Source organism: Phlebotomus papatasi, chromosome 3, assembly GCF_024763615.1.
Source record: "Phlebotomus papatasi isolate M1 chromosome 3, Ppap_2.1, whole genome shotgun sequence".
In the NCBI taxonomy this organism is placed as follows: domain Eukaryota; kingdom Metazoa; phylum Arthropoda; class Insecta; order Diptera; family Psychodidae; genus Phlebotomus; species Phlebotomus papatasi.
The window spans coordinates 83,858,651-83,877,965 of record NC_077224.1 but is presented as its reverse complement, the minus strand read 5'-3'; the positions used below and the strand labels follow the sequence as shown (position 1 = coordinate 83,877,965).

The window sequence follows — 19,315 nt, the reverse complement described above, 5'->3', positions numbered from 1 at the left end:
ATCCTTTCGCAATGAAAAATTCTATCCTCCTTCCCAAGTGCTGGAAAACGGGCCCGATGGAGAAAAAGTTATTAAAGGCAATATGCAAATTCAAGATAGTCACACATTTTCCATCACCGCGTGAATTCGATTCGCCTGCAAATGAACTTTAATTGATTCGTCGAGCCTCGTGATATCCATCTTCTTTTGCTAGTTGATACCAGATATATTTATTGGCTCTGCTGTATGATATCATACATATCTCTTTTTAGCTGTGATTCTTCTAGAATCACTGCCAATGCAAATATCTTTGATGGACTTCATATTACATACCGTCGTACTAACCTATATTTCCAGGTTAGATATACCTCAATTACTTCTCAATTATCTGTTAAAAAACGGTTTGAAATTTATGTTTCAGAACGATCGGACACGCTGATGAAAGATTTTAAAAAGATAGTTTTATTATGATTTTTTTGCAAAGTACTTTCTTCCTCCGCGCGAGGGAGGTATTACTTCCCGCGAGTGGCGCTGGCAACTGTTCTCAATTTGCAATTAAAAAAAAATTATGTGCTTTTCTAAAAACTTTTCACGAGCAACCATTTGCTCCAAATGAAGGCACTCTTTTCTCCCGCCAGTGGCGCTGGCAACTGTTCTTAAATTGCAATTTTCAAGATTCTTTCAATGGCAAATTTTCAGAAATATTATTCAATTTTAAAATTACGGAATCTCTTAAAAATTGTTAATTTTTCTTAAACTGTATTGATTTAAATAAATCCTAATTTATTAAAATCAATTGTTTTTGAATTTGAGGTCTTGAAGCAGACTGGTTTTTAGATTACATTTAGATTTTAAAAAAACTGTTTTCCATGCCTTAAAAAACTATCTGCAAGCAACCATTTCCTCCGCATAGGAACACTGGTTTCTCGCGCAAGTAGCGCTGACAACTGTTCTCAATTTCCTATTATCAAGACTATTAGGCGAAAAATGCGAGTAAAATGAATGAAAATTTACGAAAATATTTCCAAACTTTATCAAGTTACATTTTTTGTGTTAAATAATTTTGAATTAATTTACTTGTCAGTTCGAGTCCCGCCCAGTGCAAATGATTGAAGCGTCTGTAAGGCTATTTCCACGATACATTGTAAACTGAATAATAAATTTGTAAACTGAGCAATGTCCAAAATTGTAGAAAAATAGCCCAGTACAGTGGTTAAAATTAAAAATAAAATCTTTTCCTCCACATAGTGGTACCTTGTTATTCCGTAAGTGGCGCTGTGGCGCTGGCAACTGTTCTCAATTACTAACTTTCAAGCTATTAGGGGAGACCGGGGAGGTTTGGGACAGGGGTAGTGTGGGACAAGGCGATTTTTTCAATTAATTTTTGAAATAATTGGGATTTAACCATTACTGTATCGTATGCAATATTAAGATGTATCTTGACTAAAAGAATGGATATCCTCAGTTTTATTGTTCAAATTCTATGAACATTTTTTTAAAAATTGATAAAAATCGTATATTTTGACGTCTCAGTTTTCCTCCTTGTATTTTATATCAGCAATAAATTATCAAAACTTTTTTATATCTTTATGTAGCAGTGTAATCTGGGAACATATTTTTATAAAAGTTTCAGAGATTATACGCTCTTGTTTTTTACATATAGGTTTTAAATACCAAATGTACACGTGGGGATGTTTGGGACACCTGAAAGGGGATGAATGGGACGTTGATTTTCGACAAGATTGTAGGTGGTATGCAATTGTTTATTGTCAAAATGAAGAGTAATGCCCAGTTTCTACTGAAAATATCCCTCTTGTGCAAAGTTTACCAGTGGAACAGATTTCTCTAAGTACAAGGACAATTAAACCATCAAAGTCGTGGGAATCAATAATTCCTTCTCAGAGGATATTCGATCTTTTTCTAACTTTAGTTAAAAATTATTTTTTCGAAAATTTCTCGAACAAGTTCTCCAGAAAAGGCAAAGCGAGAGCTAATTCAGAGAAATAATGAGAAAACAGTTACAATGCAGTTGTCGTATAATCAAACAGGAATCCATCAATAAGTTCAAAACTAAGAGTTGCAAGAAAATCTACTCGCCTGAGGAATTTGATAATCATGATTGCAATATTTAGAATAAAAAAAGCAAAGAAAGGTAGATGGTAAATAAGAAGAAAATACTTTAAATAATTGATTGACAATAAATGACTCTACTGTACAAATAAAATTGATATTAATTTCTAAGTGTAAATAAAAGATGAAACATTTTTATTTCTATCAGAAATATTTTTAATCTGGTATTTAAAATTAATTAACGTGTTCCAGTAATACAAATTATGCGAGAAAAAACGCGTCCCAAACATCACCTTTTGCGTCCCATACTGCCCCACATCGGGGAGGTTTGGGACAAAGCGTCAAGTAAAATGTTTTATCTTCTCCAAGAAAACTCAGTTGTTTTCCAAGTTCTATCGAATACTTTTTATAAAGTCAATACCCATAGGTATCTTATATACCGCATAAAATTGTAATACACTATCGTGGTTTTTTGGAATAGTGTCTCAAAGTCAAAACATGAAAAAGTGTCCCAAACCTCCCCGGTCTCCCCTACTCAAAAATCTCCGCTATTTTGAATAAAAATTCACGGAAATTTTCCTCAGCTCCTACATTTTTAAATGGATTTCACAGTTTTTACACAATTTTTCTAATGGATATCCTTTATCTGGAAGATAGTTTTATCTATAAAGTTTGCGCAGAAACAAATTTCCAATGAACGAGTCTTTTTGAACTGGATAATTTTTCTAAAGCAATTTTAATATCTTCTAGATTTTTATAAAGGTTTTAAAAATTCAAAAAAAAAACACTACGTTATATATTTTTTAAACTTTTCACGAGTTATACAGGCTTTACGGCATTATCATACTTGCACATTAAAATTTTAATGGGATTCACATTAATTGTCGCTTGTGAGCGTCTAAATATGTTATTTGTGTTTTTGAGTCACTTAATATTTGGGGTTTTTTCTATTTATTGATAAAGAAGTGGACTTGGCCTGCAAAAATAAGTTTAAATTTACCTGAAGCATAAATATTTTTCACATTAAAAAATTAAAGAGAAAATCGTATTAATTTTTCGCATTAATGCTATAAATCAATTTATATCAAATTTTGCGGGCCAAGTCTACCTTTTTATCAACAAATAGATCAAATTTTGAATATAAAATGATTCAAACACACAAATTACACATTTGGACTCTCACCAGCGACAATTAATGTGAATCATATTAAAATTTTAATGTGCAAGTGTGATAACACAGTTAGACATAGAGCTTAGCCATATGGCTCAACTGTTCTAATTTTTTATCAATCAGGATTTTTTTGGAAAAATTTAACTTAGGATTGGATTATTAAGATGAGTTACCTATAGGATTCTCAAAAAGCAATTAAATTTGCTCGTTATTTAGGATTTTGAGAACTTCAGAAACTGGGATAAACCTTTAATCTGAAGACCGCTTTAGCCTTCAGCTTAAGACCTCTGCATATAGCAATTTAAAGAAATGCATTTTTTATAAAAAATTTCTGCTATAAAATTTTAAAAAGAAACCTATTTTTGACGAAAATTGCTTTTAGGGTGCAGACGCTATTAGGGACTCTGTTGTCTCCCACGAGTGGCGCTGGCAACTGTTCTCAATTTTTATTTCGCAAGCTTTTACTCGAAAATCTCGATTAATTTGAATAAGAATTTAAGTAAATTTCACTCAGCCGTTACATTTCCAAATGGATTTAACAATTCCTGTACTAATTGTCTAATGAGTATCATTTTATACCTTGATAGCTCTATCTATCAATTTTGTATACAACCTAATTTAAAATTAACGAGTCTCAGCTCCTGAATATAAGCTAATACAAGTTCATAAGTAACTTTCAGTTCGATATTCACTGATATTGCATAATAAATGGATGCTTTTCCCAGAGCACAGTGGTTCCAATAATCTTTTATCGGTGTGATAATTCACGGGTTGTTTTTCCAGAGAAAAATTCTTCGAAAGGTGCAAAAATGCCAGTTGGTGAAACCTTCGAAAGGCCTAAAAATGTTACTACATGAAAAATGGCTTTATTGGGTTAATTGAATGCATGTAGGTGGAAGAAGTGGCACGATAAAATGCGTGGAGAGAGATACCACAATAGGAAACAATTTTTCGTATAAATTAAAAGGTACAATTGAGATTGTGCATATTGTACAAACCAGCAGCCGATTAATGTCACTGGAAGGCCCATGATTAATGTTGCATTGAGTGGTGTTGTAAAGCGATAATCGAACACCACCTGTAACACACACCGACAACATTAAATTAATGTTGTGGCGCATGCTTATTCCCCCTCATTCTGCTATTGCACCTTCTTTTGCTTGCGGGATGCAAAAGAGTCTCTCTTTGAGATGATTTTATACGATATATTTCATCTGTCAGTTATGTTCTCCTTTTTTGCTCAAATTCAAATCTCAGATCCTCCAGGGTGATTATTTTCAACTGTCTATCTCTTCTTTTGCTCGTATTTTGCACTTCAAAATTGAGAATGAGATCGCTTGTTGGAGGCGGGATCGGTTTTGCATAAATGTTTACTTGATATTAATTGTTCTCAAGATTGGGCTTTTAGGTTGTTTTCTTTTAATTGCTTCAATACGATAAATTTTTGTTAATTTTTTTTCTAAAATACAATTGAGGAAAGGCCACCCCTTTTTGTCATTTTATTTATTTAATTATGCGTTTTGAAGACATTATTTACTAGATTTAAGTACTTTAGTGAAACATTTTTCTCAGGAGAATAAAAGAAAATTTATTGTACTAATCGTTCTTAGATATTTCGTTTTTGGACATACCTTATCTCTGAATATTATTTTGTACTTTTAGTTTTTTATACACTTTGTTTAAACGTACGAAAAGAGATATGACTCTATGATAAAACGTCCCAAAACCGAAAAGTTGTAAGAAGAAATGTATGAAAGACGTAAAGTAAAAAGTAAAGACGTAAAGAAGTATACCAGAGGCATAAAGTTTCTTGACGAAACCTACTAAAAGCGAAATGTTCAAAAAACGAAGTTTAGCAAAGACGAAAAGTTCATAGATGAACTGTACCAAATACGAAAAATTCATTGTTCAAAGACGAAATGTACGAAAAGCGATAACTTCACGAACGAAACTTAGCAAGAACAAAAATTTCATTGTCCAAAGACGAAGTGTACCAAAGGCAAAAAGTTCATAGATGAAGAGTACCAACTGCGAAAAGTTCATTGTTCAAAAACGAAGTGTACTAAAGACGAAAAGTTCATAAACGAAGCTTAGCAAAGACGAAAATTGCATTATTCAAAAAAAGAAGTGTACCAACTACGAAAAGTTCATAGATGAAGTGTATCAAATACGAAAACTCTATTGCTCAAAGACGAACTGTACAAAAGGCGAAAACTTTAAAGTTCAAAGTCGGAGTGTATCAAAGATGGCCAGCTTAGAGACGAAATATTTCGTCTTCGGACTTTGTCTTTGGAATTATTTGTCTATGGTGCGTTTATCTATAAACTTTTCACCTCTGATACATTTTGCCTACGAATTTTCTGTCATTGGTACACTTCTCTTGTAGATTTTTCGTTTTTGAAAGTTCAAAGACGAAAAGTTCCGAGACAAAATACACCAAACACAAGAAGTTTAAAAGCAAGATTTGCCAAGAAAAATTGTATATCAAAGGCTCATAAGAGTACAAAATATTTCAACATTGTCAGACTATTTGAAATAAAATTTGGCACTTTTTATAGCATATCGAGCTTTTATAGATTATCTGTCACAATAGAACTTGCAAAGAACATATTTTATGCATATGGATAATGCTGTAATGTACAAAATTTAAAACATTATTTGAGTTGCGATATCTGTCATTATTGTTACTGGATATAGTTCACTATCCTCCAGAGAAAACGTACTTCACTCTTGTATATGTAGCCTACATTATGTTGTTGTATATAGGGGAAAGTACTCTCCCTTCGAACGTTCATGCCTTCAAATAATATTAATTTTCTTTCATTTTTCCTAAGAGACTTACACAAATTATTGATAATACGCTAAAGAATATTTAATAGAAATGTGTAAATCTTTTAGGAAAGATAAGAGAAAATTCACATTATTAAAAAGCATGAACGTTCGAAGGGAGAGTACTTTCCCCTATTTGAAAAAATATATAAATAAGTTGAAGACCTAGTACTTTTTACTAAATTTTTAAAAGTTTTATAAAAGTAGGTGATAACTGTTTTAAAGTTGTATAAACTAGTTATTATTCATCTTATCAGATATTAATATAGTTTATTAAAATATATGGCAGTAGTGGAAAGTACTCTCCCTTCAAACGTTCATGCCTTCGAATAATGTGATATTTCTTTTTATTTTTCTTAAGAGACTTACACATAATAGTAATTGATAATAAGTCAACTAATATTTAACAAAAATGTGTAAGTCGCTTAGGAAAAATAAAAGAAAAATCTACTAAATGTATAAAATGGCATTTATAGGAAAATTTTACACAGAATCACTGATTGATCTTTCTTACATTTTTCATAATTATATTCCATAAGTTGCATAACCTACACAGTAAAAAATTTTAGGCTGCTTTACCATGATTTTCATTGTAAATTTTACATTAAACATGTAATCGTGTGTACAAATACACATTTGTGTAATTTGTACATATTTTGCCTGAAAACTGTGTAATTTGTACACCTTTTATTTACAAAACTGTGTAATTTTACACGAAATATATAAGAAAATATACAAAACTGTGTAATCATTTCCAGTTGATTACACGGTTTACAATTGCATAAAATTTAAATTACACATTTTCAGATTACACGTTTTGTTGAAATACATAATTTGTGTAACTTTACTGGAATAATCGTGGTAAAAAAGCAAACCAACGATTATCCTTGTAATTTTTTTTACTGTGTATACTTCTGAAGCTCCTGAGTGAACTAATAAGTTGTCACATGTTTATTAATTATTTCATGGATTTCATTAAACAAAGTATTAGCAATAAGAGGTGCCTTCACCCTCAACACTCATAAATTTGATGAGCCATAGGTTTTTCCAGCAAAAACCAAACGTGATTTCGAATATGATGCGTTAATTTGAAATATAAAACATTAATAACTCCCTTTATTGCAAAGTTTTATTACCCAGGTCTATTTATGTGTAAATTTGAAGCAATTTTATGCAATTTCTTTGCAATAGAATTCATAAGTTGACACAGTCTTCCAATCACTTATTTAATTGCAATTTGCCAATTACTTTGGATATACACAAAGAAAAAAGACTCTTCCGTGCATTTTCCCTTTCAATTCTGTCAACTCTCTTCGACACCCTGCAATTTCCTCAAGACATGTCATAACTTATTTTCCAAGCACGAAAATAATTGGCACTTCTCCACAATTAATCTGTGGTGTGTAAACTGATCTGAGAGGGATACCAAGGCACAGAATTGGCATTAATTCAGTGCAACTTTCAAACTAGCACTGTAGTGCCTGAGAAGTATAAAATTGTTAATATCTTTATTGTTTCACAACCAGTCTATTTTTAATTTGGCGGGTCTTTCTGGAGGAGACAACTTGCGATTTTGTGCTTTTTCTCTGGCTGAGGCATATATTGCAATTATACTGTCACGAGTTTCTGTTATGATAATTCTATTTGAGATAACTCACGTGATTTTTCATGCAGAGATGTGTGGAAAATTTACTGGGATATGTAGGTCTAGGCTGTTTCTTTGGGTGGTTCTTTGTTGTGGAGGCGCCTGGTACATGGCGTCCCCGGCGTCTGTGTTGTATACTTCTTGTGTTGTATATCCCTGAAGTCCTTTGCTTCTGGAGGAAAAATTGTACGGCTCGAAAGACCAAAAATGTCTTTGTAAATAAAATTGAGGTTAGGTAATAAAGAAGCTGTCAAGATGATGAAGTGAAGTTAGCTCAGTTTCCTTGAGAAGGATTTCAAATTTAAGAACTTAACGATGCTTTAGGATTAATCTAATGAATTTATTTACATTATCCAAATAATGTGATTGGCAATCTTTTGATCATTATTGTGTTAATTTTCAGGTGTTGCCAAAATATTTGTGTTGCTGTGCCAAAAAAGTGGAAAAATCGCTTGGATGCGTGTCTGTTTTGACGGGCTGTGCTTCGCATCAAAGCGGCCAGCCGTTGACGAGGAAACGCAGACAGTTTTGTGCGGTGGCGCAACCGCACTAGACGTGCGTCCAATTAACCATTCAACTGGTGCTCCCAACGACACTGTCGTCAGTTACGCTTCATCGATTTCACGAAACAACCATATTCACACTGTGCCTCCTCACGTCAGTCACAATTCCCCCGAAAAACTTAAGTTAAGGATGCAGGAACCAAATAGCACTGTGCCATCGACTGACTATGGGAATAATAATTCTGCACATGCTGTCCCAGCATCCAATCCGACCACAGATCAGCCACCCTTCTACATCAACAATTGCTTCCTGGCCTCTGAACCCAATCTCATCAAGGCACCGCCTGGTACCCTCATTGCGGATCACATAAGTGCTCTGTACATCAATGAGGAGCACAATATGAATCTGGGTCCGAAGGAGAGGGAATTGCTCCAGGCGGTGGTTGAGCGAGAGACCAGAGTCAGGGAGCTCGAAGAGTGCCTTAGGCGGAAAGATGAAGAAATTGCTGAGCTCAAGAGTCAATTGGATAAATTTCAGAGTGTCTTCCCATTCAGTCGTTCCCGCAAACAAGGAGCTCACAACAATGGAGCTGTCCAGCGGCAGAGGGCTCAGGGGATTTCAGCTGAGCCTCAGAGTGAGAGTTCCGTACTGGAACTCCTCAAAGTCACCTTTCCCAAATACGACAAAGAAGAGAGGTGAGTCAATTTATAATTTCTACTTCTTGATTTTTTGGGGATACTGAAAGTTTAGTGAATCCTTCTGATTAAAACGTTAAGTCGTTTCCTAATCTTGAAGATTGTGATTTAAGCCTTATCCACATGTGCAAAATATTTTAGTCCTGTAAAAATATTTGAAAAAAAATTGGTGCTTTTTTATAACAAATTGAGCTTTTTTATAGTATATCTGTCACAATAAATCTATAACAATAAAACGCGAAACTGGACATGTGTTACTTGAACTGGCGAAAACTGAGCCTGCAGTCTGATTTAGAGGTTTAGTAGCTTGTTTGGGCACTCTGTTGGATGTTGAAACAGACACGTGTACTGGAAACATGGTGATTGGAGTCTCATAAGAAGACCCTTCTGTCTGAGTAGAAGGTTTATGAGCTTGGCTGGAAACTTTATTGGAAATTTGAGTTGACACTTGATTTGGGAGACTGCAATTTGAAGATCCAAAAGATTGTCCTGGGTTCTGACTTGAATGTTCACGAGCTCGGTTGGACACTTGGTAGGGAATCTCTTCAACAGATTGGCAACAAATTGGATCACAAGTATTTTCAACAGCCCTGGGACCATCAAGTAGAATTATGTTATCACTTGATGAATGAGAACCCAGCTCTAGGATATCTGATTTTATTTGAGAGGAAATCCCAGTCTTGCTCTCAGGAAATACGACGGAAACTGAAAAGAACACAATTCCCAAAAATATGGAAATAGCTAAATTAATATAATAGTAATTACCTGATTCTTCAGTAGATTTCTTTATCAAAATTTTGTCGAGGAATGTCATGTTTTCAAATAGGTCCCAAGACTTGATAATGTATTTCCTCCCTCCTGCTGCTCCTGATCGTGGTTTCAATGCCTTCTCCTTTTCCTTTTCTCTCTTGTACTTTTCCTTCAGCGCCAGACCATGCCTTGATAATTTCTTCGGGAGGTTTTTGAAGTTCCTTTGCTATTTTTCCATACACTCTATCTTTCGCGACCACATTACGATATTCAGGACAATTAAGGTCCCAAATACAAGGGTTTTCACGCACTTCATTTATTATAAACTCCTGCTCGCGCGTACTTAATGCTTTCATTTCAGTTTTCACGAAAAATTATTAAAAATATCGAAAATCAATCTTTGTTTTTATTTTTCTTTTACCGCGCAATCACATAACATTTGACAGCTTTGACAGTATATCCATAAATTTTATTCCGAAATCTTTCCGAAAGTTGTTCCCGCCAAGAAAATAGTTCGCGTAATAATCACTCTGAGCGTGGAAAGCAATTTTTGTCATAAATATTTTTCTATTATAGCACCAAAGTTCAAGAGCGTTTAACTTTTTTCAATGAAAAAATTTTAAGCTCTCGCCTATTCTAGTGTGTAAAATAGCAAAAATATTTTGAGAGAGTAAATATTTTGCCCATCTGGATAATGCTTTAAAGTGAATGTTCTAAGTACGAATATTCCAACTCTAAGTGATTTAAGATACTATGACAAATTTCCAATTACTTTTAAATACTGACAAATTCTTCTATGCAATACTACAACTAAAAAAAAGGTATAAATAGTTAAGAAAGTGAATAGAATAGAAAAGCTAAATTAAAACGGATAAAGTATAAATTTCCGGCTGGAATGACCAAATTAGTGCCATCAGGAAAAGGGAAGATAAAAGTCCTCTTGTGTTTTTCATGTTTCTTTGCTTACGCTTCCAGGACTTATGTCCTGTTTATGAAGTCCATAATTTGTATTCTTGTTTGAGAAGATAAACAATTCTAGAAACGTCATAAAGAACGAAACATAGAAAATCTGGGAAGGTCTATTACATCACATCCTTTAATTTATTCCTTACAATCATCCTTGAATGATCTTTGATCAGGTGTTCCTTACGGATGTTAAACATTTCCTGTATGGTTTTTAATTAGATCTTACGTCGTACTGAACCTCATACACGTGAAGGACCAAGTTTTTGCTTTATAAAATTGCATTGATTCTTACAAGGACCTTTTTCAGCAGAAGATCAGTTTTTCTTTAGATACAGGATCATACAGCGGTTTCGATACGCTAAGTTGTTTAAAGCCCAAAATAGACACAGGGATCGGCTTAGGGATCAGTCCGAAAAATGAGGATTGGTGTCGATACACTCACGGATCAGCCCATAATTCGGAGGATCAGACTGATCTTCTAAGTCAGACCTGTGCTCGTTAAAAGTCGTGTAGTGTCGGAAATTTTATGTTGATAGTTCTAGTGGATATTGCAGATAGCCCTGCTAGTAATACTAATCCCGCTTATTCACGGTGCCACGATGAAAATATTTCCGCCAAAAAGACATAATAGAAAGAAAAACTCTCATAAAAATAAATTTTCTTATTGATAACTTTGTCGGAAGACGGATAGCTGTTTACTAAACACTCTTTCACTTGAATCTTGCGGAAATATGAAGAAATTTAAAGAAAATATCATTTGAAATGACAAGCTTCTTAAGTCGCGCGCAATTCAACTCGAGAGAGAGATCTCTGAATGCGATAAAATATTTTCTTCTCTATTTTATCCTTATTAGCAGGTCGTGTCCCTTTTTGTAATACGTACTTTTGCATTCCTTATTAACCAAAATAGTGTTGTACAAAAGGATTTTTTTCTAACCTATCCTGAATTTTGGGACAGCTCAAAAGAATATAAGTCTTCCAGCTCAAAATTTCATCCTAATGTTTTTGTTGTAATATCGACAATTATTCACAATTAACTCAAATAACTGTATTCAAGTAAATTATTAAAAACATTTTCTTGTGAAAATGACTTAACTCTAAGGAATTAAACAATTTTCACATTAAAAAACCTCTCATTTTCTCTACGTGAATTTTCGCGGCATTTCGAAGAATTCCCAACTGGCATCACCAAATTCACTTGGGCTTTTATTTTAGCTCAGGCCTGTAAATTCACGAGGTCTAGAGAAATTACGGGGATTACGCGACTTTGGGTGTTTTTGGGGCTTTTTGAAATGTCAATTGGGTGAAAAAACATGGAGAGTAATGGTACGCAATGTCGCAAAATCTTAAAATTCATTAAGATTGGAGTAATGGGAAAGTCAGAGTGCTCTTTCCTGTTCGAAAAATCCATTGATAATGCACTTAATAAGTGTTTCAGCAATCAAAGTGTGGAGATTTAATAGAAATTTACGCTGAAAACGATAATACTTGATCCAAAATGCTCAGTGTATGATAGTTAAGGGCTGATACTTTACCGCCAAAATTTTCGAGCAGAATATTCTCCAGGATCAGCCTGTGTCTATTTTCGGCATAACAGTAGAAATGTTATTCTGGCTAGAAGGACCAAAGAGTTCCTCTTCTAAAAGTCTATTCTTCTGATTCTTCCCAATATTTTCAAAAACTTTTCCTTAAAAGATCAGCTGTTTCTTTGAATCTGAGATTATGCACCATTATTAATAAACCCACAACTTAATTAAAGTAAAGTGATATAATTTGGAATTAGTGTTACAAGTTGGACAATTCGCTGGTACAAGTTGGACATGGCTTTTTTCTTGATAAATACAGTACAAAATTTGTTTTTAAGCACAAGAAATCAAATTATAAAACTAAAGCATTAATATACAAATAAAAATGAAGTACTAAATTTCTCAAGACAAAAAGCCCTGTCCAACTTGTGCCATTGTCCAACTTGTACCACTTTACCCTAATCGATTTTTAACTAGAATTACTTCAAAATTTATCAAATCAGGTTAAAATTCTTCTAATTCTAATTAAGATTGACGACTTCTTAACAAAAACGAGTGAAAATGAGGTTATGAGTGAAAATCCTGTCGAAATAACAAATGTCAAAATCAACACAGTGAAGTTATTTGCATTTCCTTAAGGATTTTCTAATTTAAAACGCCATCAGGAAGCAATTTGGTGATTTCGTGAGTGTTTTATTTGCAAAATGCTATGTTGATTTTCATGGAAAATTACCTAAATACATCTTAACACATCTCACCATAAATATCGATAGATCTGTCAGCAATTTACCCCTCTAAACTGTCGCTAGAGGCAAAATTTATTTATCTAAGGCAAATGTGGAGTATAAAGCCACCCAATGTTTTCTATTTACATTTAACTCTGCATTCGGGAAGTGTTTGCAATTTTTGGTCTAAAAATAGTTGAAGAAAAATATTGCAAATTTAATCGCGCATGTGAAAATCACATTTCATTAGACAGCAAGCAATTTGGACCAAATAATTTGTATAAGCAACACAAATACCCAAAAAAAAAAAACGACGTGATGATGCAGAATTAACGCAATTTTCAGGGTTATATCACATTTTTGGGATTAAGTTGAGAATTATTTGCTTCTATTTATTGCTATTGTTGGACGAGGTGAAAATTAAACAGACACACCAATTTATTTCCGCACAAACCATAATCCATTGGGTAAACATTTGAAGCTGAAAGAAGTTACCAGATTTTCAAATTTTGAGGTTAGAGTTGTACAATAAAAACATCTTGATAGTGATGTTGTTATCAAAATTAATTTTCTGCCAGATATAGCCACAAAATATTGCATTGAATAAGGTTATCGGGGGGAGATCAAAATGTTGGTAATTTCGAAAAACACGACTTCACTATTTCCCTTCAAATCTCGCAGCAAAACCATGTTGAACATTGTGTTGAATGAGTATCTTTGATCTTGACTTGCGTGTACAAATGAATTTTCATATAAAATTTTATAGAGTCTTCGTAAATCTTAAATCTAATAAGAATATAAGAGCTCTCTTTTAGTGCTGGTTTTTCTCCTCAGAAAAGAGTCTGTGATAAAACTTTATAGTAGCCAAATACCACGAAGAAATTGTTAAAACACGATCATGATATTGTGAGTAAGTTGTTGGATTTTATTTTTATCCCACAATTTATCTCATTGGTTGTTGAGGGTGAAAGTCAGAAAAGAATTCTTTCAATAAAACACCGAGATTAGCAAGTATTTTTGGTCTTTCATTGAGTGCTCAATAAAGTTTAAAAACAGATGAAAATGGTTTCGTTCACTAAGTTATCTTGGTATTAAATTTTACTGGATTAAATTTAGGCGTGGGTCGTTTATACTGGAATAATTAAGTATCCGGTGACCATTTTGTTTATTAAAAAGTGTGCATAATACAAAATTATTAAGAATATTGAGAAGAAATTGAGCTTTGTCTTCTACTAGCTGAGGTTTCCTACTTGAATTAGTGATAGAATAAGTAATTTTCCTAACTTACTTGAGATTAATTCACTATTTACGCAGAATTACCTTGTTTGATAGACGAAAAATGTTATTTGACAACGTGGCGCTTCGGGCGACTCGAGCGGCGAAATTAGGAACAATCGCGGCGAAGTTAGGAACAGTGTGAAGTTTAATGCAAATGTCCAATTCTTCTGTTTATTTTTCATTTTACAATAATCCCAGGATATTCTTAACCTATATTGTATATCACTGCCTTTATATCTGCTAAGCTATTTCCAAGAACTCAGCAGATTATTTTCCCGCCACGAGAACATTTTATTGCTAGCTCTATCTGCCAAAAGTAACTGAGAGAAACACAATAAAAGAAACGTGTTTGATATGCCGACTCAAGCACGTGATAAAAATCATTTATACCAAATTAATAAGACCCGCATTGTCTTCCAAATTAAACAAAAAAAAAACCTTGTTAAGAATGAAAATCCATTAAATTGTCAAACTTCTCCAAGTAATTAACACATCATTTAAATCCACTCCATTGCATAAGTATTTCTTATTTACAAATTATTTCACTTTAATGAGACACTCGATATGGAAACCCGATGAGTTGATGACAAAGTCTGAGTCTATTGAGGAGAGTGTTTTAGCCGGAAAAGCCAGTCTGTCAATAGGTAAATAAATTAAAATATCCATCGGCTTTTGAGATGAGAGAGAAAGAGGAAAGGAAAAGAATGAAGTACATTTGCAAAAGTGCAATAAAAAGGAAAATTCAAGCAGTTTCCGTTTTAGCAGGTTTTCATATCTTTTCTCAACTTTTTTTTATTTTCTTTCATTGGGGATACTTTTAATTGAATTATTAAGTTTCTCATGGGATTCCTATGCCACAGAGAATGATGCATGAGAAGAATTCAGAATTGTGGATATAATCCATGGGAAAAAGTCAATGAGATGCTCCTTATCTCAAGAATGCTTTGCATAAATAAGATTTAGCACCATTGATTCAATAAAAAATGCGGCATTACTCAGGAGTTATCGATGAAAGTGTTCATGCCAGTTCAAACACTGAGAGGAAAAATATTTTGTTGAAATAAGTCTGTAGTTTCTTAAAATTAGTAGGTGAAAGTACTGTCCCTTCGAACGTTCATGCTTTCGAACGATGTGAATTTTCTTTTATTTTTCCTAAAGACTTATACACAATTATCACATAATCATCAACAATTGATGATAAGCTAACTAATATTTAATAAAAATGTGTAAATCTCTTAGAAAAAATAAAAGAAAATTTACATTATTCGAAGGCATGAACGTTTGAAGGAAGAGTACTTTCCCCTACAATGGCACCTCTGTAGAGTCAACTAATTATTTCCAGGCCTGTTGATTGCAATGCCTCTAACCTACAATTCCCGATCTCTTATTCAATTATAAATAATTTAAATAATCATTAAGTGTCCTTATGATCACAAGACTATCCTTAAGTCTCCAGGATTGAAGCAAAGCTTGCACAAAGTAGAGCAATGTCCTGTAGATGTATTCTTTAACGATATGACAAAGTAATATGACAAATTTTCATGATAAATTCTAGAGTAGGACAACAATAAAGCCCATTGCGCATAGAATAGCCAGCTATGAAGCTTATAGTAAATGATATGAGAGGGATTTTTGATCTGTTCTTCCGAATTTACCCCATAAAAAATTTGAATTTGCCATATTGTTACAGAATTTCCCCAATGGTGACTCTCCGCCAGCTTCTTCCCTTACGTAACATAGGTCGCTACCGTAAAGTCCGTTCTATCTGACAATCCTATCGAGTTTTCGTAACAATCTTGCGTTTACGGAAAGAGAATGTTAGCCTCTCGCCCAACCCTCTCTAGAAGGACCAGATACTTTATTTGTTAACCTCAGATTTGTGACTTCCCACTTTCCACTTGTAGTACGATTGCTACAGGTCCCATACCAGAACATGCTGAAGCACCCTTCGTCTCTAGCCTCCTGAAACTGAGCCCCATTGCTCATTCTAAGACCGTCTTCAGACTAGAGGTTTAGCCCAGTTCCCGGGGGTCTCAAAACGTTAAACAGCAACCGATTGTATTGATTTTTCAAAATGTAATAGGGGGAACTGGGGCAGTAGTAATCTGGGGTAGTTGTAACCACTGTGATTTTTTTCATTAATTTTAAGACTCCAGAGGATAAAACCCATAAGCATTCATAGATACCATGGGGATGTATGTCCACAGATAAATTGGTCAATAAAATCCTAATATACTTTAAAAATAAAAATCATTTTCCTGAAAATGTTGATATTTCGATTATTTTGATCATTTGGATTTCCACCTGGAAATTAAAAATTGTGTAAAATAATCGAAATGTAGCAATACCAGTTCTTTCCTACATCTTTTAGGATTATATTAATGCATTTACTAGAGAAATTGAGATTCTCATTATTTCAAAAGAATTAATAATTGGTCAGAAAACAGCATTTGGGGTAGATGTAACCAGGCAATTTCAATTTCACAAAATGAGTAGGTAAAAGAGCGGGAAATTGACATTCATGCGAAATATCTATAATTCATAGATTACGAAAAAAATGGTGGCACTGTGTTCAATAAAAAGTCACATGGTGTCAAAATATGGGGAAAATCCATTGAAAAATGTCTTTGATATGCATGCTTTTAGTTTTTTTGCTATTTTAATTATTTTTTTGTAAAAAGTGTCGTGATTTTTTGAAAAATATACAGTCTTTATATATCTCTTAAGTAATTAAAATAATCGAAAGTGGTGCAAAGTTAATTTCAAGGGTGGGAAAAAAGGTGTTTACTTCCTCCCCAGAAAGTGGTTACTTCTACCCCAGGTATTTTGTGAAAAGAGAAAAATGCACAGGGACACAAATTTTATTTTTATGGAAAACTCAATTATTTTCCAGCATCCGCATTACCCTCGACGAATTGCCTATACCCAAGGGTAAAACATGAGCTAAGAAATATTTTCCAAAAAATCACGGTGTCCTTGGAAAATCACCTCAAATTCGCATGTATCGAAAATGGTTACATGTGCCCCAGTCTCCCCTAGGTCATTTGCCCTTAATAATCCAATTCAAAGTCAAAATTTTCCAAAAAATCTTGACTGATAAGAAATTCGAGTAGTTAAGCCATATGGCTAAGCCTTATTTCTGAAGCCCGTATAAGATAGCCACGAATCTTGCTTTCTCATCGCTTCACTGGTGAAGACAAACTGAGAAGCCGATTCGAATGTGCGTTCGGAATAACTCGTCGAGCACTCACAACTCCATCTAGCGGAACTATAGCGATATCGTCACTTGAAGTTAGCCGCTGTTATAGCACCCCTCAAAGCTACCACCCCAGCTGAGCAGTCCTATTACACACTGTGGTTAGTTACACAATTATAAAAAGCAAAATAATAATGTCCTTTTAATTAATCTTCCTCTAAAATTGCTTTTCTAATTCTACGAAAAATCCTTATTATAATATTTCTTTTCGTGACGTTACACAAATTCAAAGTATCTGTTGGATCCAAGCTCTACAATTTTGAATATTAAATATTATTTTGAATTAATATTAATATTCGTTTTAGTTAGTTCAATTCGAGTCTCGTTGCTCTCTCATATTATATAATTTACTTCAATAAATTTTGTTTACTAACTAAACTTCAAGGCTGTTTATTACACCTCAAAACCTATAAAAATTTCCTTTATATCTGTCATTTTGTCTCTCAGTTGTCCGAATAAGAAAGTGGGCATTATAATTTTTAGCTCTAGCGCTGTTAGAATATTTAGAAACAGTTTTGACCTAACTTTAAACTTTATTAATCTTCAATATCTTCAATTCATTTGCTAGTTCAGTAATACTTTCAACTCAGACTTGTTTTAGATTTTTTTATTAAATTTTTACATGCAATTATGCGTCTCACATATTGTACGTTGCCTTGACAGCTGTCACATTTCCTGATTGACGGAAGCCTGGCAAAATAAAATTGCATACAGTAGAATTCCTCAAATTTGAACGACGGTTGAGTTCAAAATGTAAAATTTGAGGTTATGTGTAGAAAATTTTGCGTGGAGTGCCATTTTTCTCTGATATTTCCTCAATATTATCGTATTATATTAACTTTCGCAACAAATTCCATCTATTTCACAATAAATTACATTTATATATTCTCTAAAATTGTTTATCTTAATTTAGGAAAAGTGAATTTTACAAAAATTCCGTTATGTTTTTGAAAATATTGTTCAAATTTGAGGAACTCTACTGTAAATGCATTCGCCATAAAGGGGAAAGTACTCTCCCTTGGAACGTTCATGCCCTCGAATATTGTGAATTTTCTTTTACTTTTCCTAAGAGACTTACACATTTCTGTTAAATATTAGGTGGCTTATCATCAATTGTTGATAATTCCGTAATAATTTAGTGTAAATCTCTTACGAAAAGCAAAAGAAATTCACATTATTCAAAGGCAAGAAAGTTCGAAGGGAGAGCACTTTCCCCTATATTTTGCATTTTCGCCTAAAACAAATACTATTTTTAATATAATTAACGCTTTTTGGCGTCCTGTTTTCGTTCAATTTTCACTAAAAAGAATCTTGTCTACTGTTTTGATTTCTTTGATTTTGAAGTAGAACAAATTTTTAATTTATTAGAAGCTTTAAACTACTCCATAGAACGGTTAATGATAAAGTAGTTTTTCACCATAACCTCAAAAATTAACTCAAAAAGATTAAAAGATCTCAAAAAATGTATTTGTTAAACACAGTTCATTGTTTTCTTTGTTCTTTCTTCTGAATATTGTAATCTGTTATCAATTTTGAGCACACAATTTTTTTTAAATTAAAATTCACAATTTTTTCCTAAATAAAATTAATAAAAAAGAAGACTTTTCATCTTCAATATTTAAAAATACAAACTTAAATTTGTCAAATTTATAGTTCTCAATTTTTGGGAACACCTACGAAAAGTCATCTTCGGAATTTGTTCAAAATGACTCGCTGATATTTTTTAAAAATATTTTTCTGTATTTTGCAATTTTTCGAGAATATTTGGACTATTTTGTTGTTTTTCGTTATTTTTCAGTGCCTATCAGTAATGCCATTCTCTCATATTGGGAACCTTTCCCACCTATCCGCTTGAGCGTTCTCAACTGTTCTCAATTTCAAATTCTTAAGTCTTCAACTGTCATTTTTATGTAAATTACTG

At 33.2% G+C, this 19,315-nt stretch overlaps 1 protein-coding gene across 2 annotated transcripts in view; it reads left to right on the top strand.

The window, feature by feature from the left end:
- LOC129806093 (cGMP-dependent protein kinase, isozyme 2 forms cD4/T1/T3A/T3B) overlaps positions 1–19,315 on the top strand; it is a 214,912-nt gene that overhangs the window by 39,935 nt on the left and 155,662 nt on the right. For both annotated transcript variants that reach the window (XM_055854437.1, XM_055854438.1), the window contains exon 2: positions 8,098–8,893. In XM_055854437.1, coding sequence (XP_055710412.1) covers positions 8,151–8,893 — 743 coding nt within the window. In that variant the 5' untranslated portion in view covers positions 8,098–8,150. The remainder of the gene's footprint in view (positions 1–8,097; positions 8,894–19,315) is intronic.